The 27,885-nt window shown below is 32.9% G+C and overlaps 2 protein-coding genes across 2 annotated transcripts; one reads left to right on the top strand and one right to left on the bottom strand.

Annotated features, from left to right (window-relative positions):
- Positions 1-1,200: 1,200 nt before the first annotated feature.
- Positions 1,201-6,012, bottom strand: LOC140882413 (pentatricopeptide repeat-containing protein At4g14850). Its single transcript, XM_073288405.1, has 3 exons — positions 3,635-6,012; positions 2,495-2,664; positions 1,201-1,478 (listed from the first exon to the last, which is right to left on the bottom strand). Exon 1 carries the CDS (start codon positions 5,879-5,881, stop codon positions 3,803-3,805), a length of 2,079 nt encoding a protein of 692 aa, XP_073144506.1. The 5' UTR covers positions 5,882-6,012; the 3' UTR covers positions 1,201-1,478; positions 2,495-2,664; positions 3,635-3,802.
- A 16,020-nt stretch (positions 6,013-22,032) lies between these two features.
- LOC140881807 (protein NRT1/ PTR FAMILY 3.1-like) lies at positions 22,033-26,523 on the top strand. Its single transcript, XM_073287398.1, has 4 exons — positions 22,033-22,221; positions 22,366-22,583; positions 22,925-23,484; positions 25,535-26,523. Exons 1-4 carry the CDS (start codon positions 22,146-22,148, stop codon positions 26,418-26,420), a joined length of 1,740 nt encoding a protein of 579 aa, XP_073143499.1. The 5' UTR covers positions 22,033-22,145; the 3' UTR covers positions 26,421-26,523.
- The last annotated feature ends 1,362 nt before the right edge of the window (positions 26,524-27,885 follow it).

Below are 27,885 nucleotides of genomic sequence, written 5' to 3'. Positions count from 1 at the left end.
AATATGTTTTTCAACTATATTAATTGGATATGGTTAAAATTAAAATCGTGTAATATATTAATAATTATGAAAATGATGAATTTATTTTTTAGTCCCTATTTTAAATTATTTTTAGTTTTTATATTAAATATTACTTGTAAATTGGTCTAAATATTACCAAATACTCCATTTAATGTTATTTAAAAATAATAAAATTACAATTAATTTATTGAAAAATTATTAAAAAAACAAATAAAATTTAATTAAACTAAAAAAATTAAACACTGAAATTAATTTTAAAAATAAAATGGGAGAACACTCAAAATAATAAAAATTAGACCAATTTACCAAGTAATATTTAATATAAAAACTGAAAATAATTTAAAATAGGGACTAAAAAATAAATTCATCATTTTCAAGGTCTAAAAAATAATTTTGGAGGATGACATTTTCGTAAATATGCCATCCTCCAAATCCATCCTCTATTTGAACAGTGATCCTCCAAATATGGAGGATCACTGTAGCATCCTCCAAAATGAAGGATGCAAATAGAGGATGGTTGGAGATGCTCTTAATCGGGTATGCCTTAAACTCATATAAATTTGTGAAATTAGAGACACTTTGAAGTTTAGAGGTTTAAAATTTGCAATCTACTAAAATCAGTTTTCGAATTTTAGTTCCTCCTTTGAGAACTTGTGGCCAAGACGATGAGTCATTTTATTATTTTATGGATGTTAGAAGTGAACAATTTAGATTCAAATTTTTGAATTTGGGAGTCGTGTATTTGCATTTGATCAACCATTAATTTAGTGAGCAGTTTAACACATGGATTTAGAAAGAATTTGGTACTTAGGTGGATTTCGACATTTTGGTGCAGATTCCTCACCTGCACCAGTTGGTTTGGTTTGCAATTTGAAATTTTAAGTGGTTGAGGGTGATAAATCGATACAACATGTTATTCTTAATTTATAACTAGCGAACGAGCACATGTAACATATGAACAAACTTGTTGCATGTACGATGCGCATAACATGATGTACAAATATTTACAAATTTGTTTGTATAGTTCTACCGATTAGTCACTTGCATCAATAAAATTGAACTATAGATATGATCCAATTCCCTTGTCCGAATTTTTTTGCAACAAATAGTATTCCCAATTGAAAAGCAATAATCCTTTCATTGAATCGCAAGTTACAATTGAATTATATCACCAACACTATCAACTTTCATCGACTATCCCACGAATTCAAAACTTCGACTATTCTGAATTTATATCTTCGAAACCAATAGCATTCAAAGTCGCAAACATATTTTAGCCGCTACCATCTATGTTTTATATCATTGCACATCTGCGAGAGAGAGGTGATTACAGAAATTTCAACAAATTCATATGTTATGAGTTGCGGCTGAAGAATCAGCTATAAGGGAGTTGATTGTGATTAGCAATATACTCAATGTTTGGCTCCATCCTCCAAGCCTTTTCATCCAACATAAACCTGATTCAGATTCAAAATTAAAGTCACAAATATACATCTTTCCTTGATCAGACACCAAACCAATACCTAAAACTCTAAGTAACGATGTTGTTTAATGCATTTTCTCTGCCCACAATACACACACGTAGAACGAAATATATATAATGATGTAACATAGAACATTGAATATATGTTAATTACCGCACACTTTCCATATGCTGCATGATATATTATCATTCAAATGATTTATAAAACTCCTGATTTCAATCTGCTGCTTGATATCATAATCCTCCCATAACCCAATCAATTACATGATGCATTACAAAAGCAGATACAAATAACTATCACATCAACTGAAACACATCTGCATATGTACTTCAACTTGGACTAAATTTTGCTAAATTAACACCACCCAAGATTAGAACATTGCTAAAGAAGAAGCAGAAACAAATACAAGTAACAAATCCACAATTTACTGAGTCAAATCACCAAACTCCCAATACCACATAGGACAATAAAATGAAGAAAAAAGCTCATGAATGAAAAAATTTCAAAGTTCAAAATCGACATACATTCCAGCAAAAAAGCAGAAATTTTGAACAGATTTGTTATATTACATTTCCAATCACAAAGCATTTTTGTAACAGTATTATGTGAATGCATCCTCTTTGTCACATGTTCAGGTCCTAAAAATTTAGAATTCATAGAGGAAGATTATAAAAAATAGAGAAATGTTACCTATGAAGTCAATATAATTTTTTTTTCTTTATTTTTATTTTTTGAAAATTCTAAGTTGATGTAATTTAAGAAAGAGTCCAATGTAACAATCACTCTACCGCTCGACTACTAAACTGTCTTGTATTTGTTTGCTCATTTCATCAAGCAATTTTAGAGCATTTTTTGAGTTACGACAAAATGTAAAGTTGGATTACTAAAACACAAAATATGCAATAATTATCAATATATATCTCAGAGAAAAAGCAAAACGAATAATTACTAATTTATACATAGAGAGAACTACAGATAAGAGATTAAACCTCGGTTTCTGTTGCGCGCTGAGTTGAGGGCCCCTATAGGTATGGAGGATTGAAGGCTAAGTCGTGTTCCTTCCAAGTTCTTCCAAACTATGGTGGTTTTTTTTGAAGTTCTACCATGTATGCGCTGATTTAGTCCCGCCTCGTGCTATACAAATGGAATGAAGCAGTGTCTAGCAATGTAAATTAATTTAGAAATGTTAATATGGTGTCGTTGAGAATAGATTGAGTAGAATAGAGGGCTGATGTGAATTGAAACTTGTTCTTCATAAATGATGGTTTAGATTTGGATACGAAATGGGTCAAAGATACACTGGAATCATATCCATTGGGTTAATGAATCATTCTTTTATTTTCAATATTGGGTTGTATCGAGGTGCTGCTATATTGTTATTCTTCATGGTTTCTGATTTTTTAACAAATGTTACTGAATGAAGCGTTGATGTATAGAAACCAAATTTATGGTGAGATAATGTTTTTTAATGCTAAAAATCAGATAGCAGCCGGAATTATATAGGGGCAACATCTATGTTAGTTTAATTTAAATTATTCAGGTATGCTCATTACCTACACAAGTACAGTAAATTACTTCCATGTAAGTATTGACGAAAGAATGCATGATCACCGAATACTTGAGAATACTTGTAGTAGACAATTGAAGATAGATGACAAGAATACATGATTGTCTAACTGCCAAGAATGAATGATTTGTCTATCTGGCAAGAGCCAGAGAGTGGTATATCTGGCAAGAGCCAGTGGCTTGTTATTAGACAGTTGATGGTTTGTTATTAGCAAGTTGATGATGTATCTGGCTTGATGTGATATTGCTGCCACGTGGTTTCTTTTGGGTTAGCTCACCCTTTTATGGGATTGTTTTTCAAGTGATAGGTTCGTAACCGGAGCAGGGATCAGAGTTAAGGTGAGGTGACTGACAAAGGGTAGAGCCTTTTCATACCAATATGTCTAGTTCCCTTATGATGACAGTAGTTTTCTTGGATGAAATGATACGATGATTGGTGTATGAGATGAGATGATAGTTTTCAAGGTAAACTACATCATAACCCTTGTAAAAATTAAAAAATCTGAGAACATCTAGAATTCGTTTCTTATTAACAGTAAATTATCAAGTAAAAAATAACTCACCTCAAAACCAGAGCACCAGTGGCCAGATGCTTCTTCAAACGTGTTCAAAAATTTTGATCCTCCCGTTTCCATCTAGTTTTACTTGGCGGTTCAAAACTATGCCACGAGATTTCCATGGAAAATAAATAATGCAAAAGAAGAATACAGATCAAAGAAGAAACCACATGTTCACCAATAATCACCACAAGAGCATTGGTTGTCCTTGAACCGATGAAATCTATTGTTGTCTCTCACAATAATTTCTCGGCGAACAATCCCGGAGATGAACTTTATTGCACTATGGCAGTCCACACAAACTCTAAGATTTTTATTGATCCTTATAGGGACTCCTGTAGGGAGTGAGATAAGGCCAAATGCAAGGGCAATCTTCTCACTATGATACCAAACTTCTGATTCTTTTTCCTCATCCTCTACATCATAGAGAGCCAAATTGATGGCAGGAATATATCCAGCAGCCTTCATCTCCTTCTTTAATTTAGCTAGCATCACTTGAATCTCAGAGTTTCTGATATGTGATGTATCTTTTGCCTGAAAAACATGGACAGTATTCTTGACGGATAACCAACTGCATCCTGCCCCTTTCTTGATCCCCACATCCTTCATCTCCTCTCTTACAAGGTTGGCCTCATCCCACTGTCCCGCAGCAGCAAACATATTTGAAAAGATAACATGATTCCCAGAATCATGTGGATCGAGCTCAAACACATTGTCAGCGGCAATCTTCCCTAGTTCCTGATTCCCGTGCAATTTACAAGCTCCTAATAATGCCCCCCATACTGAAACAGTAGGCCTAACAGGCATTTTCCGTATAATTTGATAAGCACGTTCCACTTGCCCAGCTCTCCCTAGCATGTCCACGACACATGCATAGTGCTCTGCCCCTGGAGCAATCCCATATTTCACAGTCATTGAGTCAAATATCTCCATCCCCACCTTTACCATACCACCTCTACTGCAGGCAGTTAATACGCTGACAAAAGTTACGAAATTGGGAACCAACTTTTCCATATCGCTATAATTTGTCATCTCCATGAACAATTCAAGTGCCATGTCAGCATGTCCTTGATGAGCATATCCACCAATCAATGCATTCCAACAAATCAAATTTCTCCTGGGCATTTCATAAAATGCTGTCTCACAATCCTCAATACTCCCACACTTTCCATACATGTCAACAAGTGCACTCCCAACAAAAATATTTCCCTCTATACAGGCCTTCACCGTCAAACAATGAACCACTCTACCAGCTTCAAGAGCAGCTAGACCAGCACACGCACTGAGCACACTCGAAAGCATAAAGTCGGTTGGCTCAACCCCAGCTCTACGTGCTTTCAAAAACATCACACATGCCTTCTCTCCCAGATCATTTTGTTCATAAGCTGCCACCATCGAACACCATGAAACACAATTAAACACATGCATGTTCTCGAAAACTTTCTCAGAAAAGTTAATCATATGACACTTGCCATAAAAATCAATCAATCCATTTGAAACTGAAACATCAGTCGCATTCCCTCCTTTAATCAAGCAGCCATGCAACAACTGACCTAACTTTAGGAACACGCCATCAGAGCACGCATTTAAGAATGCACAAAATGTAATAGCATTGGGAGTTTCCCCATCTCGTAACAGCTGAACAAACTTGAAAATAGCCTCGGAAGGTCTCCCATTAAGGACCGAATTCGAAATGCAGGCATTCCATGTAGCAATGTTCTTTTCTGGAATTTCATCAAATAATATTTCCGCGTCACTCAAAAAACCTGTCTTGGAATACATATCAAACGCGCTACACGCAACAAAAACATCCTTAATGAAGCCGAGTCTAACCGCAAGTGAGTGAAATTGTTGGCCCAGAGTAGGCACCTGGAGCGAGCTGGAGGCTTTGAATAAACAAGGGAAAGTGAAATCATTCGGATGGATAAACTCGCGCCGCATGGAAGAGAACTGAGAAAGGGCAGCAACAAAGTGACCGTTTTGCACATAGCCCGAGATAAGGGCCGTCCATGTGACAACTGAACGCAATTTCACTGGGGTAAGAAATAGGAGTACTCTGGCCGAATTGGGTCGGTCAAGCTTCGAATACATGTTGATGAGATGGTTGGAAAGCACGGCATCAAGCATTAGGCCCAGAGCTTTCACAATCTTGGCATGAGCTGCCCGGCCGAGAAGGGAGGACTGAGTTTGAACGGCGGACTCCACGAGAAATCCCAGAGTTTTCGCAGTGATGAATGCATTTCTTTGTGACATTTTATCAAATACTTACCAGGCAATGCCACGAACCAATGACCTCTCCACGACTCCAAATTTTATACTCCATGCCCAGCGGGAAAGTTAGCTTCATAACCTCCTGCATAAAAGTTTTACAAACATTACCTGACTTTTTAAGAAGTCTAGCGGACACGCACATATGCTATGCGTGCGAAACATATCTAATATAAACGCTATGTATCTGGACTGTAAAGTTTGTAATACCCCTATTAAGGTAAATAATTAGATAATATATATCTATATATATTAATAAAAAATTGAATATATAAATATATTATAATATATATTTATCTAAAATAATATAATAATCTCTATGCATTATATATATATTAGGTTTTTTGACGGTATAGTTCAACCTACCTTATAAATATTACTCCTATGATAGATCTAGTGTCTTTGATTTGTCACGTCAATAATATATCATTAATTACGCCTATGTGTAAAGATACGAACCATTAGATGCATTATTTGTATATTACACTTAGTATAGGATCTCATTAATCGTTTCTTGACCTCCACTCCACCTTCCATTTTGGTCGACCCATGTTTGATATGTGTTCTTGTGATATAGGGCATGATGCTTTGAATTCTTCTTTAAATAGGGCAATCCTCAAATGTAATTATCACTTTTAATGCAATCCTCAAATGTTTTTACTTCGGCACCGGTCCAATTCTGCCTCCAAAAAATGACCAAAGACTTCGGTAATTTAAGGTATAAAACTTCGGCGATTCAGCGAATTAAAAAAGTACCCTATTACTTCACGTGACACTACTTCGGTAATTAAGTTCCTACGACTTCGGTTATTAACCGAAGTCTTATGCGATTTTTCTACTAGTGTCTTTTTTTTTTTTTTTTTGAAGTCGAGTGTTCTTCTTCATGGTGAGAAATAGGGGAGAAAAATGGTATATTTAGTCAAAAAAATAGATATATATATATATATATTAAACTTAGTCCAAAAAATTTTAAAAATTTAGCACAAACTTCCTTTTCAACCCAGAAAGCTGGAGATCAGTATAATAGAGTCAACAAATATTATAAATTTTGCACTTAAACTTTGTAATGATTTGAGTTATGTATTGGTGTATCGATTAAAAATACTATAAAGTTTGTGTGTTTGTGTTTGGATCCTTTTTATATGCTATTAAGCGGTTAGATGATGATATTTTATTATAATTCTCAGGCCGAATGCCAAAAGGGGCTGTACAAAAAAATAATATTTCTTACCTTAGTAACTTACTGTAGTTTAGTGTGGAAATCCAAATATTAAGCAAATCCTCAAAATAGATTCTTCCTAGGTTTTTCCAAAAATCCATACCAAGAAAAAAACAAAAAACAAAAAAGATACTTAGATCCCGATTTAAAGAAGATCAAGGAGAATAAAGAACGTCAAGATTCTAATTTCAATACCAATTCACAAGATATGCTACTATATCGTAACCGAATCTATGTACCTTGCTCAATGAAGAAGGAAATTCTGAAAAAAGCTCATAGATCTCGATTCTCTAATCATCCCGACAGGGTCAAAATATACGAGGACTTAAAGCAGTACTTCTGGTGGAGAGGCAGATGTTGCGAATTTCCTAAGTCAATGTCTTACGTGTCAAGTAGTAAAAGTAGAGCATCAAATACCATCAGGAATTTTGCAACCACTTTTTATCCCTGAGTGGAAATGGGACTCGAGGTCTAACCTTTATTAGTTACCACATTCCATAACAACAATCCTTGTATGAATTATGTCCCTATTTGAAGTATCGCAGGTAGTAATAGATCATTTGAATTAAAAATGTATGCAGAAGCAATTTATAATAAAATTACAAAATGGTTCTTTGATACAATAAGACTTTTCTTATCATGTAATAGTACATAAAATATTAGAAATGACATTACTTTATTTTTTACTAGATAGACGGACTCTGAAGAACATAACAAAGACTACATAAACACAAATCTAGAACTTATTTGTGGCAAAAGATGGATCATTCAATGCCATTTTCTTCCTTTTCCATTTCTGGGAATCCTGGCTTTGGAAATTACAATAGATGGAAAATATGAAGGTTAAGTCTTTAAGAATTCAATGAGAATAAATAATAATTAGTAGGATAAGATATTTCTTTGAAATAATAACAAATTTTAGGAGTAACAATAGCTCATGAAATTTGTAAGTGTGTAAGAATTCAATAGTGTAGTATTAACCATTTCGATGATGATGATGATGAGCCAAAGTGAACAAATATACAAGGACCGAAGCCACGTCATTCAGATGAACCATATACCAGGGTTTAACTCGTTGTTCATTGGACTCAATATTCAGACCAAAGTTCGTTGTCCAATGGACTCAATCTCTAGACCGAAGTCCATTTTCAGGGCTCTTTCTTGGTTACTAATTTTGATCATTCAATCATTTGATCTTTTAATCATTCAATCATGTGATCTTTTGATCATTTATTATTTCGTTCGATGAGGAACCAAGATATTATTTCATTCGGAGAAATACAATGATTATGAATTAGCAGAAAAGAATCAACAAAACATGATGAATAGTATTTGTGATGATATTTTATTATAATTCCCAGGCTGAATTCCAAAAGAGGATGTGCAAAAAAATAATATTTCTCACCTTAATAACTTACTGTAGTTGAGTGTGGAAATCCAAATATTAACAAACCCTATTAATCATGGTGATTATCATTAGTAAATGACTATCCTTAAGGTATACCAAAAATGTAATATTAACATATGGATTTAAAGAACTTTTAGAGCCCGTTTAGTTTCAGTAGTCAATTAAGAAAAAAAAAATTTGTTTTAAATGTTTTTATTAACTCAAATGTGTTTGGATAAATTTTAAGTGCTTTTAAAAGCACTTATTTAAACCAAAATAAGTGCTTTTTTAAAAGCTCATATTTATAGCTTTTCAAATGTTTTTTTAAAACTAAACTTTTAAAAAGTATTTTCAATATATTTATCCAAAACACAAAATTATTTCAGCTTTTATTTTAAAAAGTACTTTTAAAAGCAAACTTAAAAAAGCATTTACTTTCTAAAAAATCTACTGAAAGCAAGCAGGCCCTTGGTGTCTTAGAAACCTTAGGTATTTAAGTAATCCTTCAAAAAGATCAAGTTGTAATTTTATTATTAAAGTGATCCTTTAATTTATGATTTAATTTCTTGTACAAATTCATAATTTCATCTAACCACTTAATAGCATATAAAACGGATCCAAACACAAACACACAAACTTTCTAGTATTTTTAATCGATACATCAATATATAAGGGAGTGTTTGCAATCACTAAAAAAAGTGATTGTTAGATTTTGGCTTTAAAAAATCACTTTTGTGTGTTTTTTTATACCTAGATTATGTGTTAGCTTATGATTAATTTAATTGAAATCCAAAAGCTAGTCATATGATGGTTATGATTCTTCAAAAGTGATTCTAATAAAAATGTTAGTTATAAAATCACTATAATCACTTAATTACCAAACACTACCCAACTTTGATTTTTTGATTTTCACTTTTGTTTTCAAACACTACCAACTTTTGATTTCTCTTCACTTTTTTACAATCTATAAATTTAATCACTTTTACAAAAGCATAATCTATTGCTAACACTCCCTAACTCAAATCTTTAAAAAATTTAATTTGAAAATTTATAATAATCTATTGACTCTACTATACTGTATTTTTGTAACTAGAGAAGCTAGGTATATTTAACCAAAAACTCATGTGATCCCAATGTATATAAAAATTATATTCAAATCTAAAAAAAAACACATAAATTAAATTACTTAACCAAAATTTTCGAAACTTGGAAGTCATAATTTATGCCGAATATTCCACGACCACTGTCGACACGGCAAAATTGTCGGTGCGTGGCATGCGCCACCATAAAGACGCGTGAAGCTCCTACGGAAGCCACACACAACCGGGTAGATACGACCTCCGCTTCTCTCCGGCTGTAGCCTTGTTCCTCAAATACACTTCATGAGCTGACAACGACGCCGTTTTGCCCTTCATCCCCTTCGCCGAATTGTCGTTCAAGAACACAAAAGCATCCCTTCCATAGCTATTACTCCTGCCCAATAAATCTTTGAACCGCCATATTTTTGAAAACACGTAAAAATTTAATTCAGGCTATAAATTTGGAAACTGATCAAGTTTTTGTCCCCCCATCATATGATTGGGTGCCCCTTCTCGAATTAAAAAAAAACAAATATGTTATTCAATAAATAGCTTGTTGATGTAGCCCAAAATTGATATTATCCGATTGAGAAAATCTAGATAATCTGTAGAGATCTGGGTGGTTGGCCCGATTAGTATTCGAACAAGTCCAAAAAATGAACTTTGTGGGTTGTTACCTACATCACAAAGCAAAGTGAGTGACGTCAGGGGTTGCCCGACGAAGAAATTTCAACGATCAAATCAGTATTTGACTAATAAAATTTCTAGAGAACTAGAGCATGTAATTATTATTGGGATGTACTACGAATTCTGAACCAAATAGCAACAACAGCAACAACAATAACAAACAAGTCGAGGCGAGAGATTTTTTCTATCCGCAAGACGAAATTGCCCGTTAACAGTACTCAACGTTGACGGCAATCGTCTCTAAGATACAACGATTCATGATCGAGATATAGAAGCACAACAAATATCTCGAACTTCAACGAACGAAAATATGTATCAACTTTTCTTTTGTGATAAAGTGAGGAGAATTTGCAAAAATATGTTATCAGATTGTAACGTTCTATTTTATGCATATCTGATCAGTTATATATATATATATATATCATAATTTCTAAAGACACGTCTTATGGCCTAAGGATGCAACCCATGATAGAAAAAGCCCAAAAAAAACGCAACTTTTTGCAGTACAGACGGCGCGCTCGAGTGGCAAACACTCTGCCTGGACGATAATTCAATCTCGCTCGAGCGGTAATTTTATGCTCGAGTGGCCAACACTCTGTCCGACATTCTTCGGACGCTCGCTCAAGCGGTAAGTTTGTGCCGCTCGAGCGCAAACTTTCTATCCTGCTGGTAGATGGTTGCTCGCTCGAGCGATAATACTGTGTCGCTCGAGCGATAGGTTTTCTGCCCGTTCGGTGGTGGTGTGCAAAATAAAATAATAAAATATTATTTTAATTAAATTTTATCCAAAAAAATAATAGGATCATAAGACCCCAATCCACCTCACCTCACCGCGTCGAGCCGGCCGACCGCGCTCGCGCGTGTTAGCTGCATTAGCGTCTTGCCCCTTTAAAAAACATTTGTTGCCCTAAGGGCCTAATCCCATAATCCAAAATTGGATAATATAAGGAGAAAAATACATTGGAGTTGTTTCAATGTGGGACAAGTCTTTTTCCCTCCAATTCATTCACCAAATTTTCCAACAATCCCCCACATGAATGAATTTTACACACGTTAGCATCTCACTCGAAAGTTTTTATGAGTTATTGTTACATCAGGATTGGTAGTTTGTGGCTTTGAACCTACTTTAGTAATATACTATAGGATTTACTAGTTGCATAGTGACGCGATGTCTTGAACTAGTCAACCATTGATGTAAACCAAGTCAATAGTATTTACATAACAATACTCTAACATATTTTGTTCTCACGTTGTGTCCATTTCGCCCCAGGACCATATCTTAGATTTATAAGTGTTCCAATCAAAGCGGCCAATACTTTGCACTTATATAGATGATCTCCTATAAAGAGTATCATGCGTTACTCTACCTTATAAGTATAGAAATCATTAAAAGAAAACTTAACCTCACCACATGTTGCAGGTCATTTTTTACTTGGACGTTCTAGGAATGAGTGAGTAAAGATTCAAAGTACTCAAACTAATATTTATAACTTAGTTGTCCCATTGAACCAAGGTTTGGGATCTCCAATTATCAAGGTTGGGTTACCTCTATAAATATTTTATTTTGTGGATTTTAAATCCATTCCTCTTAGTAGTTTGTACATTTGATCTCTATTTATACTTTTTGTAAGCGGATCCGCAAGGTTTTCCTTTTACTTTACATAATCAACCGAAATAACCCCATTCGAGATCAATTGTCTTTGGTATTGTGTCTACGACGAATATGTAGAGTTTTTTAACCATTGTACATACTACTTTGTGCTCTTCCAATTTTTGACTGACTGTCACAATGAATTTTAATGGAAGACACCGGTTTATTCTAACAAGGAATATCTTTTAGAATGTTTCGAAGCCATTCGGCTTCTTCTCCAGCTTTATCTAAAGCAATAAAATCGGATTCCATAGTCGACCGAGCTATACATGTTTGTTTAGAGGATCTCCATGACACCGCTCCTCCACCAATTGTGAACACATATCCACTAGTATACTTGGGAGTCTTTCGTTTCAGAAATCCAATTTGCATCACAAAATCCTTCTAAGACCGCAGGATATTTTGTATACACTATTCCATAACTTGAAGTGTATTTCAAATTTCCAAGCACTCTCATTAGTGCTTTTCAATGATCCTCGCTTGGATTACTTGTGAATCGACTAAGCTTATTAACTGTATATGCAAGATCAGGACGGGTACGTTAGTTAAGTACATTAAAATTCCTATCACCCTTTCATATTCAACTTGTGAAACATGTTCTCCTCTATTTTTGGCTAAATGTATACCTAAATCCATAGGAGTTCTAGCCGGAGGACGATTTGTGACATTAAATAGTTCAAGAACCTTTTTTACATAATGAGTTTGGGATAAAATATTCCATCAAGATATTCTAGAGAGTTTAATCCCTAGAATAATATCACACAGTCCCAAATCCTTCATGTCAAAATGTTGTCTCAACATTTTCTTTGTTTTCATAATCAATTCATGGTTACTTTTCATAATTAACATGTCATCTACATAAAGGCAAACAATTACATATGCATTTGTAGTACCTTTAATGTAGACACATTTGTCACATTCATTGATTTTGAAACCATTTTACAACATTGCAGTATCAAACTTTTGATGTCACTACTTAGGTGCTTGTTTAAGTCCATACAATGACTTGACAAGTTTACACACCTTTTGTTCTTTTTCGGGTACAATAAACCCTTCTGGTTGTTTTATATATATTTCTTCTTCCAACTTTTCATTCAAAAATGCAGTTTTAACATCCATTTGGTGAATCTCAAGATCATGCAATGCAACAATAGCTATGAGCATACGAATGGATGTTATTCTAAAAAATGGAAATGAAGTGTCAAAAAAATCATATCCCTCTTTTTGTCTAAAACCTTGAACCACTAAGCGAGCTTTATATTTATCTATAGATCCATATTCTTTGTATTTTCTTTAAGGATTCACTTGGATTCCAAAGGTTTACATCCTGTAGGGAGATCAACCAACTCCCAAGTATTATTATGCATGATGAAATCTATTTTATTTTGTATGACTTCCTTTCAAAAAAGAGACTCGGGATTTAATAAAGCTCTTGAAGAGTTTTTATTTCATTATCTAACATGTATGTTAGAAAATCAGGACCAAAAGACTTTTCAACTCTTACATGCTTGCTTCGTCTTGGTTCTTCATTGGTTTGTGGAGTTTCAATTGTATTTTCATAAGTTCGCTTGTTCGAACTTATTTCTTTCCTTTCTTTACAAGGAAATATATCTTCAAAGAACACCACATTCCTTGATTCCATGATTGTGCATTCCTTTACATCAGGAATTGTTGACTTATGCACTAAGAATCGATATGCACTATTATTGTACGCATATCCAATAAATATGCATTCAACCGTTTTATGTCCTATTTTTATTTGTTTTGGCTTAGGTACTTCTATTTTAGCCAAACACCCCCACACTTTGAGGTATTGGTAAGAAGGTTTACGACCTTTCCACTGTTCATACGGTGTTTCATATTTCCCTTTGGCCGGTATCTTATTTAGAATATGAGTTGCTGAGAAAATCTCTTCACCTCACATATTTTGAGGTAAGCCAGAATTTATTAACAACGCGTTCAATATTTCCTTTAATGTTCTATTCTTGTGTTCTACAACGCCATTAGATTGAGGTGAATATGGGGTTTTTGTTTTATGAATGATGCCCGAAGTTAAGCAAAATTCTTCAAAAGGAGCAACATATCACTTCAAATCATTTTTATCTTTGAACTTCGTTGATTTTCAACCTCAGTCTTATATTTCTTGAAAGCTTCGATTGCTTCATCTTTGCTTTTCAACAAATACACATAACAATATCTGGTGCAGTCATCGATGAATGTTATAAAATACTTGTTGCCACCTCGAGTTTGTACCAATTTTAAATCACATACATCAGTGTGATTCAAGTGGCGTAGTACTTCTCGTGATAGTATGAAATGAGACTTTTGCCATTTTTGCTTCAACACAAATCTCACACTTATTTTGTGGATTTATTTTAAACATATGTATTACATTTAAATTTGCAAGTCTTTGCAATGTATTGAAGTTAACATGTCCTAATCGTTCATGCCATAAATCATAACTTTCAGTAATGTAAGCAGAACGAAAAATTTTATTCTTCGTCTCAGGGCGGATAACATTCATTACATTCAACTTAAAGAGACCACTATCTTTGTACTCTTTTTTAATGATCCGGGTGCGTCCCATCTCTCTCGGGGGCCCGCAACCATTTTTCTACTCATGGCCTTCTCTCCACCTGTCTAGGAGAGTTTTTGCCCTCCCCAGGAATCGAATCTTGTACCTCCAGGCTTAAGTACAAAGTTTTTGGATTCCTGATACCATTGAGCTAGACTAGCTCAATGGTAACAGGATTGATAAGAATTTGCACTTATGCCTGAGGTGCAAGTTCGAATCCCGGGGAGGGCAAAAACTCCCCTAGCCAGGTGGGGAGAAGGTCATGAGTAGCAAAAATGGTTGCGGGCCCCCGAGAGAGATGAGACGCACCCGGACCATTACACCTTTAACAACAAATACACTAGATTTAGTTAACATAAACTTATCAGATTCAAACACCAATCTAAACCCTGCCTTGCTCAAAAGAGAGACCGAAATTAAATTTATTCGAATGTCTGGCACATGTAGCACATTCTTGAGCTTCATCTCCTTGCCCGACGTCATTTTCAGCACTACATTCCCAACTCCAACAACATCCGAAGTTGCAGAGTTTCCCATGAACAACTTTCTATCTCCAACGGTGACGTAGGTGGGATACATATCTTTTTCTGTACAAATGTGGCTCGTAGAGCCAGTATCAATCCACCATCCGCTTGGATCATCCACCATGTTGGTCTCTAAAATAACATCACTTAAATCAATATCAAAAATTTTCAAAGACACATACCTTTCTTCAACGATGTTTGCTTGCTTTAGTTTTTGACTTTTGATGTTTTTCTTCAGAAGTCGGCAGTCCCTTGCCATGTGATTCGATTTGCCACAGTTGTAGAAACTTCCTTGGAATTTCTTCGCTTTTCCCTTTTTCTTTCCATCATGGGGGTGCTTTCTCTTATGACTCATACTTGACTCCGTCAGATTTGCTTTGGCCTCGGTTTCCATTATCTTTTTATGTGACTTGGCATTGGTGTTTCTTTTGTCCTCCTCGATGCATAGCCTCACAATAAGGTCTTCAAGTTTTAACTACTTACGTTTGTGCTTAAGGTAGTTTTTGAAATCCTTCCACTGCAGTGGCAACTTCTCGATGATAGAAGCGACTTGGAACGGTTCGTTGATCTCCATCCCTTCGGCCAACAAGTCATGCAAGATAATTTGTATCTCTTGTACTTGAGTATCACAGTTTTTGAGTCGATCATCTTGAAGTCTAGAAACTTGCCAAACACAAACTTCTTTATGCCAGTATCTTCAGTTTTGTATTTTTTTTCCAAGGAATCCTAGAGTTCCTTGGCAGTCTTGACAGAGGAGTAAACACTGTATAGAGTGTCATCAAGGCTATTCAAAATATAGTTTCTGCACAGGAAATCGCCGTGGTTCCATGCATCAACAGCGGTCCTTCTTTGGGTGTCAGAATCGCCTTCAACAACTACAGGAGGGGTCCTCCTTGAGAAATTTGGACAGATTGAGTGTGGTCAGATAGAACAACATCTTCTGCTGCTAACATTTGAAGTCGGCACCAGAAAATTTTGGCGGGTTTTCTCCATGTGCGGGGCAGAAGCGAGCGGTGTGAAAGAGATAGTAGACATCTTCAGAATTCGAAAAATTCAAAAGATTCGTCTTGCAATTGTTATTGGGACGTACTTCGAATTCTGAACCAAACAGCAACAACATCAACAAACAAGTCGAGACGAGATATTCTCTCTATCCGCGAGACGAAATTTCCCGTTAACAGTGCTCAACGTTGGCGGCAATCGTCTCTAAGATACAATGACTCACGATCGAGATATAGCAGCACAACAAATATCTCGAACTTCAACGAACGAAAATATGTATCAACTTTTCTTTTGTGATAAAGTGGGGAGAATTTGCATAAATATGTTATCAGATTGTAACGTTCTAGTTTCTAAATATATATATATATATATATATATATATATATATATATATGTATATATATATATATATCATGATGTCTAAAGACAAGTCTTATGGCCTAAGGATGCAACCCATGACAAAAAAAGCCCAAAAAGAAACGCAACTTTTTGGAGTACAGACGGCGTGCTCGAGAGGAAATTTTATGCTGCTCGAGCGGCAAACACTCTGCCTGGACAATAATTCAGGCTCGCTCGAGCGGTAATTTTATGCCGCTTGAGCGGCCAACACTCTGTCCGTCATTCTTCGGACGCTCGCTCGAGCGGTAAGTTTGTGCCGCTCGAGCGGCAAACTTTATGTCCCGCTGGTAGATGGTTGCTCACTCGAGCGGTAAGATTGTGCCTCTCGAGCGGCAAGTTTTTTGCCCGTTCGATGGTGGTGGTGTTGGTTTATTTTTATGTAAAATAACGAGCCATCGGTATACTAAAATATTTTCAATTATATATTTTGTTACAGTTGTAATTATTTTTTGGACAATGTGTGATTTATTAAGAAAAATAATGGTGGAAAATGTGTGATTTATTAAGAAAATAAAGTTCCATCTATATAAAACATATTTATATTTGTAAAAGTAACAAGAGTACTTTTTTATTTTGAAAAGTAGATGAGAATTTTTTTTTTTATAAAAAAAGTGATGAGAATTGAGATATATGAATATATGATAGATACCTGTAAATTACAAATTTACTATCGTAAAAAAAATTACAAATTTACTCAAATAAGTTTACTATGGTATTATTAAACAAGAAATATTACTTTTCTAAGTTCGTTGTGATATGTTTGTTGTGAACTTATGATACCTTTTTTTTATATTAGAAAAATAAAAAAATTTAAAATAAGTTTATATAATAGACAACAATAAATTTTATAATTTGGGATAAATATTTTCGTACAGTAATGACATATACGAAGTAATCCCTACAAAGACCCATGTGAAATCGCACGAGCTTGGTCCCAAGATGTGACATTTGTAAAATTTAGTATGTATCATAAAGTTGATTAAATGAGAATCATAATATTTAATTCAGGGGTGGCCCTAAGGTAGGGTAGGTCGAGCGACCGCCCAGGGTCCCATCTTGAGATGGACCCCCGATTATTTTAAAAAACTAGTATTTAAATTAATATTTAAATAAATTTAATTTATAAATAGTGATATAACAAAATAAAAAATTCGTGAATAAGTTTTTATGACAAAAATCTTGCTTCAAATGAGTTAAATCTCCACAAACTGTCATGGTTTACTAACTCTGTTCAACTTCTATCTCTATTTCTCATGCGGCCCTCCAACCAATTTAATCCATGAACGAAAATTTCTCGCAGACCTCCGTTGCATCATAGGTAAATATACCGCCAAGTTTTTCTTACTTATTATTCAATTAAATCATGTTGATTACTCAGATTGCAGGTTATGAAATTGAGTAATTTTACAAAATTAAAGGAATAAATTTTCTTTTCATTTTCTTTTTCATTTAATAATGGATTGTTGCATCACTACAATTTTACTAATTTTATATTACACTAGTTTATTATCTCTCTCTTATATGTGTAAATTTTTTGTTCGTATTTGACTTCATTATTTAGTACTATTTTATATTGTTTATGAATTTATTTAAATAGTTTCATTCTTGCACAAATATTCATCATAAAATTTCAAAAAATGATGACTTTGTATTAAAAATGCAATAAGATTGAATTTTAAATAATTGGTTACATTATTAATGAAATGAATCTTATTGTTAACTTCGCTTGAGCCACATTTTTCTCAAAACCACCACTAGTATTTATTTATATGCAACTAATATCCAATGTATATGTGTTGTGTAGCATATATTTATACAAATATATATTATTATAATTTTTAAGTCATATATAATTAATTTAAATAAATATAATATTTTTTTGAGTACAAGTATAATCGGATATCAGATTAAATATAATATTTAAATATTTATAATCTTAAGTATTAAATAATTTTTGTTATTTAGTTGGTCTATTGAAAAAATTAGAAAAAAAAGGTTGAAAGGAGAACAATAAGGAGAATAATTAATGGTAGGCTTCACCAACACACCATCAAAGAGAAATATTTCTAAAATATCTCTCAAACACTATTTAAGAGGCTTAAATTTAAGGATATAGATCCTCTGCTGTGCTCCATCCCACAGCACCCACTAGTGCTGTGGGAGTTATTTATGGATTTTTTTTTAATTTTAGTCATTAGAAAATTAATTATGATAACTTAAGCAATTTTAAATTCTTGTTAAATTCAAATTTTAAATAATATTTATATATATTCTTCTTCGAAACTTATGTTAACTAATGCGTAAAATTTTTAAATAATTATATATATATATATATATATATCAAATTCTTTTTAATTTTTTTTAATATGAAAAATAATATATAAGAAATTATATTAACTTAAATTAATGATTTTAAAATTAATATGATTATATTAAATTTTTACTTGTTAAAAAATTACTTTGTATCATTTTTTTTTCGAATTTGATGAGTATTGTTATTTTTTTCACCAATGATCAATAAATTTTTTAACAATAAATATTATTAATATGTTAACACTTACATTTAAATTTAGTACATTTCCATCATGCAATATCATTAATTAAATTCAGTATCATATTTCCATCAAGAATAAATAATTCATGTGTTTTGAGATTTTATTTCAATTAACACTGTTAATCTGTTATTCTTTCAAAAAAAAAAAAGACAATTACTCAAGAATATGTACAGTGCTGGACCTAGGGGGACGCCACCTAGGCTGCTGCCTATGGCCTCCCTTAGGGTGAGGCCTCAAATTAAAAAAAAATATATACATGTTTAATTTATTTTTTTTATTTAAAATTTTTTATAGGTCATATATCTTTAAATATTTTGTAAAAATATGAAAAGTTGCTAATTTTTGTGATTTTTGTAATTAATTTGCTAACAAAAAAAACCTCTATTTTTAGGATAAAAAGCTATTTTTTTTCGTTAAATTTCTTCTTTCAAGTGAGTAAGATTACTCAAAGTGAGTCAATTATCGTGTCGTTTTATTGAATTTGATTTTTTCTTGTATGTTTGTATGTCGCTGTTGGTGTTTTTATTTGATTTTTAATCATTTGATTTTTGGACTTTGGTCTTCGGATTTTAATTTATTGCGCATATTTTAGTATTTAAATTATAATTTGTATTTGTTTCGTTAGATTTTTTTGTAATAAAAATCAATTATTTATGTTTACTTAGTTTGATGATTCTTACTATGTTTGTATTATACATATTTTTTAGTTTTAGTTTTTTTTATCTTTCAATATAATTATTTATGTAATTATTTTTAGCAGAAAGAATTTGAAATTTTTATTATTATATGAATTATTGTATTGATTATTTTTTGAGAAATTTTACAGTAAATGAAATCAATATTTAATATTTTATTATGATCTAAAATATCTTTTATATTGTGTTTATATTAAATCTCATATCAACAATTAATATTGTTATTATTTAAATTATTTTTTGTATTTGTTATGTTAGATTTTTATTGTGAAGCATGATGAAAAAAGAAAATTTGAAGCTAGAAGCTAAGTTCAAAGAGAAAGAGAAAGAATTGCAATATCTAAATTTATTAAATTATAAATTGGTGATCATTATGTTTATTTTATTATCAATTCGTATGAAATATTTTTATATTTAATAAAAAAAATTATATAAAACTTAAATTAGCCTAGGGCCTCCAATTTTCTGGAGACGACCATGAATATATATTGGATAAATCTTAATTAAAATTCACGACTTCAATAGAATATTTGATGATGATCAATTATATTGTGTTTACATTAAATAAGAATAAATATTATAAAAGCATTTTCACCACAATATATTTTTTGGCTTAAAGTTTTACACACCAAAACTTTTGTAGATATCATTTAAAGTTTATACCATCAATAATTCGGTGAATATGAATTGCCTTCTGGTTTTTTGAAGACATTCATGAGGTATCGGAAGTTCTGAACAAGATACAAATAGTTCATAGTGTGTTTCAATGTTTTATGATAATTTAAAAAATTAATATAATAATATTAATTTTAAAATAATTAATTTAACTTAATAGATTTAAATTGTATATATTATTTCATAAAAAATAAATTAAAAAATAATTTGATATATATAACTATTTAAAAAATTTACCCATTAATTAACACAAATTCGAATAATATTACTGATTATATAAAATTATTATTTACATTTGAATTTAACAAAAAATTAAAATTACTTAAGTTAACATGATTAATTTCTTAAATACCTAAAATCAAGAAATATTCATAAATAAGTTCCATATCACCAAATGCTGTGGAAGAATCACAGATTCACAGTAGAGGATCTCTTCTATAGCGGCGATATTGATATCTTAAAAGTATTTTTAATCTATTTTTTCCCAGAGTGCAAAAAAAATAAATAAATATATATATATATAGTGCAAGGATTTTAACTATTCTTATGTTAATATCTCGTTATTAAGTACTAACTAAAACAATGGTTAATGAGATGCTACTCTTAGAATACTATCGTATTGATCGATGCATTCAAGTGAACAATTACCAATTCATGTGAAGTCTATTAATTTTGGCAAAAACTCATCTGAGACGATCTCATGAGTTAATTTTGTGAGATAGATATCTCATTTAGGTTTGCCATGAAAATTTTTTAGTTTTAATGCCAAAAGTGTTACTTTCTATTGTTAATTTGGGTAGAGTTGTTCCGTCTCAAGATTGATACCATCTCGCAAAAAACTTACTCATTAAATTTTTAATGGACATTATTTGGTAAACGTTAATCCTTAATTAGATCTGTTCTTTGAATCCAACTTTAACAGTATGTTTAGATGTTTAAAAAATAGAATTTAAAATTAGATTTAGATTTGAAATTGGAATTGAAATTGAATTTTAAATACATGGTATTGGAATTCCATTTTGGTGTTTGGCAGAAAGTTAAATGAAATATCATCAAATACTAATCCCGTTTTGAAATCCCGTTTTTCCAAATACTAAAACTGTATTTTCAATTCCAAATCCCATGTAAATTTGTGATTTCAAACACAGTGTAAAGATAATATGAAATTTTCCCAAAACAAGATCTCAACTGTTGTACTGCAAACCAGAACTCGTCCTTATTTATTATGGCTTAAGATTAGATTGCAAGACTAGAGAAATGGATAAAGCCTATGTGCTTATTATGGCCTGTGGGATTATTTTAAGCAATAAAAATCACATCATTTTGTACCTTTATTTTCAACTTCAACATTAATGCCATTGAATATAAGATTTAACTATAAAATTTACCTTATTTAATCCAAAATTAAAAGATGGCATTGTAACTGATCCACAGTCAACAACGTCCAAAAACATGGCATGATCTTTTATGGACCAATATCTTCTTGAAGTTGAAAGTGACAAAACATACCTTAAAAACAGTCACGAATTCATTCGATAAGGTAAATTCTTTGTTACATCGAACTTCTTCCAATATGTAGTCAATCATTGAATTGTGATGAGTCCCACCTGTTTGGATACAATGATTATCTTGCCAAGAGTATTTTTTTTCCGATATCGAGTAAAAGAAAACAGTGAATAAAATATAAAAAAAATTCAGTTGGTTAATACCAGTAAATAAAAAAAAAGACTTGTTGTCTATAAATACTAATCTTTAAGATACCATTTGGTGTTAGAACTCGACAAGAATCAACACATTTAGGATGGGAATCATGAAGCAGCTATGCCGAAGCGTGAAGAACAAACAAGGTGGCATAATCACCATGCCATTCATCTTTGGTAAGCTTATTCATCCGAAATTCGAGCAATTCTCGATGATTTTGATTTTCTATTTAGTTCAAAAATACGAAATCCTAGATCCGTCCTTGATCGTTTACCACTTAATAATTCGTTTCGTGGGTATGTTTTTGTGTATGTGAGCAGCAAATGAAATAGGCGAGAAATTGGCAGTGGTTGGCTTTACTACAAACATGATCAGCTACTTGACAAGCCAATTACATCTCCCGATCACAAAGGCTGCAAATACCGTCACTAACTTCGGCGGAACCGCCGCCATGACGCCGCTGCTCGGGGCGTTCATCGCCGACTCATTCGCCGGAAGGTTTTGGACCATCACATTTGCTTCAATTATATACCAAATAGTTAAGTATCGTTCATTTCTTTAAATACAGATGATCTACCAAATCTCTTTCCTAAGTCTATTTTTAGGTAAATAATAATAATACATGTTTGCTTTTATTGCTTTTCTTATGAGGTGGATAATATGTATTTTAATGAAATATTTGGCATTCTTGTTAGTGAATCTTGATAATTTTAGGCATCATCGTCAAGAATAGATTGGACTTTGTTCAATGTTGGACCAAGAAATCTTATCCAAGACCAGTGATTTCCTATATTTTTTTTTTTTATATAAAAATTAGATAGTAGTGTTAAAATATGGATCTCTAAAAAAATTCAATGTCGTCAATTTTCTTTGAAACAGGGGATGACCCTTTTGACAATAACCACAATTGTACCGAATTTAAGGCCTCCACCGTGCAAAAACGGGGAATCTTGCAAGGTGGCCGATTCCGGCCAGCTTGGCATCCTATACATCTCGTTATTGCTAACCGCGATAGGCTCCGGCGGGATCCGACCGTGCGTGATCTCGTTCGGGGCAGACCAATTCGACGAGAACGACCCGAACCAAAAGAAGTTGACATGGAAGTTCTTCAATTGGTACTATTTTTTCATGGGGACATCAATCTTGGCGTCAAACACAGTGATAGTTTATGTTCAAGATAACGTCGGATGGGATTGGGGACTCGGAATTCCAAGCATCGCTATGGCGTTTTCGATCATAACGTTCGTGATCGGGTACCCTTTGTATCGGAACTTGAATCCGGCCGGCAGCCCGTTCACGAGGCTCGTGCAGGTGATGGTCGCCGCGTACCGGAAGAGGAAGCTGGCCAGGGTCTCCGATGATAGCTTGCTCTATGTAAATGAGGAGATTGATGCCGGGATTTCTCTTGGTGGGAGACTTGTTCATACTCGAAGCATGAAGTAAGTGCCTTTCTTTAATATTATTACATTGCATTATATTGTGGCATTTAAAGTTTTCTATACCATAGTTATTATATGTTGTTTATACTTATATCCAAGTAGTTCTATTTAATTGGTAATAGGAATTGGTGTAATAATAAGTGGAATCACATAAGTTGGATCTCTAATAAGCTTACATTATACACAAAAGCAATAAAGTTATTAATATTGAACAAATGATAAAAGTTGAACATACACATTAAACTTAACTATATAACACCTCAATTTTACTTCCTAGTATGCATAAAGTGTAAGAAAAGTGAATGCTGAGGGCCTTATAGACTTTATAGTATACTTCTGATTCTATATATTTGTTTCTTTGTTATTTTGATTTTTTATATTGTCAAGCTACAATCTTATTTTGTTATATGTTTTTGCAATTTTAATAGTTTTTTTTTTCTAAATTGTGTTGACATGATATCGATGTGACTTTTACGTGTAAAGTGCTACATTAATATTTCAACAAGAAATACTAAAATAGTTAAAAATTTAAATATAAGACTAATATCAAGTTACGATAATATAGAGAACCAAAATTATAATTATAATTACTAAAAAAAGATCATATAAAGATTGAAAAATACAAATTTTCCTCTATTTAATTTGGGGAGAACAATAATGGGTTTGTATATATTTAATTCAATCCAATAATGGCAAGGATTTGTCAATTTCTCTAGGGTGACAAAACATGTCTAGCAAGTCTTATTTCAGATCGGAATGCGGACAAAATATATCTGAACCTCGTGAAGATTGACTAGAACAACTCAATAATAGAGTACTCCTAAATTATGGCTCGCATCCGGCCAGCAATCTAGTTCCTGTGCATAAATTAGCTGTCAAATTATAATTATTTATTTGGGGGGTAAAATACATAGAAATGACTAAAAATTGTACTAAAAAAATATTTTCAAAATTTGAGGGCTAGGATGTTTGGATTGAGAAATATTTTGTTAAGTTAAAATTAAATTTGATGTTTATGTGCTCCTTATCTGTATGAATTAGTTATCTAGTTTGTTTTACATGGGTATGGCTAGTGGCTAGTGTGTTGGGAGAGTCTATGCAAATAAAAATAGCCGTTGAATACAGCACATGTGCAGTACTCATGTGCTAGCATAGACTCTTACACACAAACTTTAAGGAAAATTGACAATCATTTGACCAAATTGTGATATTGGTCAAATTTCAATCATAGTTTGATAGGATAATTTTTCTAAGTATTTTCATATCATAACTTAATTGGGGTATTTTTCCTCGGATGCCACTAAAATCCATCAAATATTAATCATTTGATATTGATGTTATCTTACTGTCCTACATGGCTCATGTGGTGATGAGAATAAATTTATATTAGTTACACATATTAAAATTCATTTAAGAAAAAATAGAATAGAAAAATAAAGCAAAATGATGCCCAAATATTTTCAAATTTGTAAGGAAAAAAATAATTGTTTCCCTTTATTTTTTTGAAGGAATACCTTGATTTTAATGTGTACTATATGCCTTATTATCCCCACACGAGCCCACGTATGAGAGTATTAGTACCAAATAAATAATATTTGGTGGATATAATGGCTTCAGACAAAAAAAAAAAAAAAACAAATTACGATATGAAAATCAAACTCTGACAAATTAAATAACTTAAATCCAAAATAGCTCAGCTTATAGGATATGAAACGAGTCAATCAATTTTATGGATATAGATTCTCTTCTAAAAATTGGTCTTATATATAAGATGGCCTTTATCACTTTATCGTCAATCGTCATCCATGTGGCCGAAGTTTGGGTTTTGATGCATTAAATCGTTTTTCATATAATTTTTAGTTCAATACTGTACGATAAATGCTAGCAATTTTAAATAGTGTAGTCGTATTAGTAATATCTCGTGCCATATCAGTATTTCAACGAAAATCAAAATCAAAGTTCAAAAATAAAATCAAATTTCAAAAATAATAATAATAATTTTCCCTCATTTTGAAGCTGTATTTTCAAGAGCTACTCATAATCCATGCAGATTCTTGGACAAGGGCAGCGTCGTAACACAAGAAGATGACCCCAAAGCCCCCAACCCCTGGAAACTCACCACAGTCCATCGAGTCGAAGAGCTCAAAACCCTCATCCGAATGACGCCCATTTGGGCCGCCGGAATCCTCGTCATCACCGGCGCCGCCCAGCAGAACACCTTCGCCCTCCAACAGGCCAAGTCCATGAACCGCCACCTCACCAAAAACTTCCAAATCCCCGCCGCCTCCATGTCCGTCTTCACTCAGCTATCCATGCTCCTAACCATAGTGTTCTACGACCGAATCTTCGTCCCCGTCGCCCGCCGCTTCACCGGCCTGGACCGCGGCATCTCTTACCTAACCCGCATGGGAATAGGCTTCGCCGCATCCCTGCTCGCCTCGTTCGCGGCCGGTTTCATCGAAATCCGCCGCAAAAACGCGGCCTCGGCCAACGGGTTGATCGACAAGCCGCACGACATGATCCCGATATCGGTTTTCTGGCTGATGCCGCAGTACTGCCTGCATGGAGTAGCGGAGGCTTTCAGTTCCATCGGGCACCTGGAGTTCTTCTACGACCAGGCGCCGGAGAGCATGCGGAGCACTTCCATGGCTCTGTTCTGGCTTTCGATATCGGCGGGGAGTTATACGAGCACCCTTTTGGTTACTCTTGTGCATAAGTACAGTGCGGGGGAGAATGGATCGAATTGGTTGCCGGATGACAATTTGAATCGAGGGAAACTGGAGTATTTCTACTGGTTGGTGGCGTCTCTGCAGTTCTTGAACTTGATTTATTACGTTTTTTGCACTAAAATTTATACATACAAGCCGATTCGGGCTCGTGTGGTAGAAGACATTAGGCTGAAAGAAGATGTGATAGAGCTAACAAACTATGTTTAAGGCAAAGGGGGAATGAGCTTTTCTGGAATATGTTTGTATCGATAATTCACATAAATACATGGAAAGGGTTTTTGTACAAGAAAATCAGCGTTTGGATCAATGAATTTCAAATATATGGATTTTAAATGTAATTTTGTTGTCCACGGAAGCAAAACAAAAAACTTCAAATTGTCCTCTTATATGTTTATATAATATTTTGTTTAGGATGTATTTCTAATCAACCCAACCCATGATGTTATTTGAAATGCATTATACTTTGTATTACTAATTTATAAATAGATGTAAGGTATGAATTTAAGATTTAATATATTGTTTTATTGTAACAATAAAATTATAATTAAAATTCATAGATTTGAAATCCATTAATCAAAACACAACCTCGAAGTATTTGTATAGGAAAAATGATTTTTTTGAACATTAAATTTTCCAAATTAATATGGTTTTGGTCCATTAATTAAGTTTTCAAAGTTTGTTTATTGTATATTAACTTTTAGTTCTCGGCTTTTTGATGCAAATTTTTTTACATGACATCTAACAAGTCATACATTTTTTATGTCACGTCAACATTTTTTCGATATATATATATATATATATATATATATATATATATATATATATCATGTCAGTATTTTTCAATATCACATCAATATTTTTGAGTATCACATTAACAATTAGATCAAAATAGTCGAGAGTTAAATATTAACATATCAAAATTAACCAAAATTTTAAAACTTAATATGTCAAAATCTAAAATTGAACAAGTTAAATGGACCATTGAAAAAGTGCGCATAAGTTGTATAGACTGTATATTTTGGTTGGCAAATATTAGTTTTTTCATTTTTTTTAAACAGTGTCATTGGAATATGAGAAGATGAGACCGAATTAGAATCCAACATGCACCATAAGGTTAAAAACAATATTCGAAGATTTTTTTTATTTTTGAAAAAAATATCAAAATATTTTGATATGTGACATAATATAAAACTATTTATAACTATAAATTTGGGACTCATGTGTTTTTAAGAATTTAAAGTTTTATACATTTAATATTTAATTTATTATGTGTATAAAACAACGGTAAATTGGAAAAAAATACCTCTGTCAAGTTAAAGATTAGAAATCAGTCCCTACATAAAAAAAAAATTTATCTGATACCTGACCCAAACTAAAACTTATTTTAAACTCCCTATACAAACTTATTTCTTATTTTATTTTTTATTATTAATAAAAGTAATATTTTTATTCTAAATCTCATTCCAATTCCCCATTCTCAAATCCCTCGTTCTCATCTTCTCCAATCCTACATCTTCATCAACTTCTTGTCTCTCCGATCTTCTATCAATGGCTCGCCTCATCCCCCATCTCTGTAGTTTGAAATTTGAAAATCGTTCTCTTTTGAAGCTGGGGTAATGTGAAGGGGTTTACGATAAGAATTTTGCAAGGAAGCAACGTCGACTCCTTAATC

Source organism: Henckelia pumila, chromosome 2 (assembly GCF_033568475.1).
Source record: "Henckelia pumila isolate YLH828 chromosome 2, ASM3356847v2, whole genome shotgun sequence".
NCBI classification, from domain to species: domain Eukaryota; kingdom Viridiplantae; phylum Streptophyta; class Magnoliopsida; order Lamiales; family Gesneriaceae; genus Henckelia; species Henckelia pumila.
Note: the sequence above shows the minus strand (reverse complement) of the source record. Positions and strands in the feature narration are given on the sequence as shown.

What these genes read in the sequence shown, in the direction of transcription:
- LOC140881807 (XM_073287398.1), top strand. Translation starts at nt 22,146, where the DNA reads ATGGGAATCATGAAGCAGCTATGCCGAAGCGTGAAGAACAAACAAGGT. An exon ending in CTTCAATTATATACCAAATA is followed by an intron (nt 22,584 to 22,924) that starts GTTAAGTATCGT and finishes TCTTTGAAACAG; the next exon opens with GGGATGACCCTTTTGACAAT. An exon ending in GTTCATACTCGAAGCATGAA is followed by an intron (nt 23,485 to 25,534) that starts GTAAGTGCCTTT and finishes TAATCCATGCAG; the next exon opens with ATTCTTGGACAAGGGCAGCG.
- LOC140882413 (XM_073288405.1), bottom strand. Translation starts at nt 5,881, where the DNA reads ATGTCACAAAGAAATGCATTCATCACTGCGAAAACTCTGGGATTTCTC.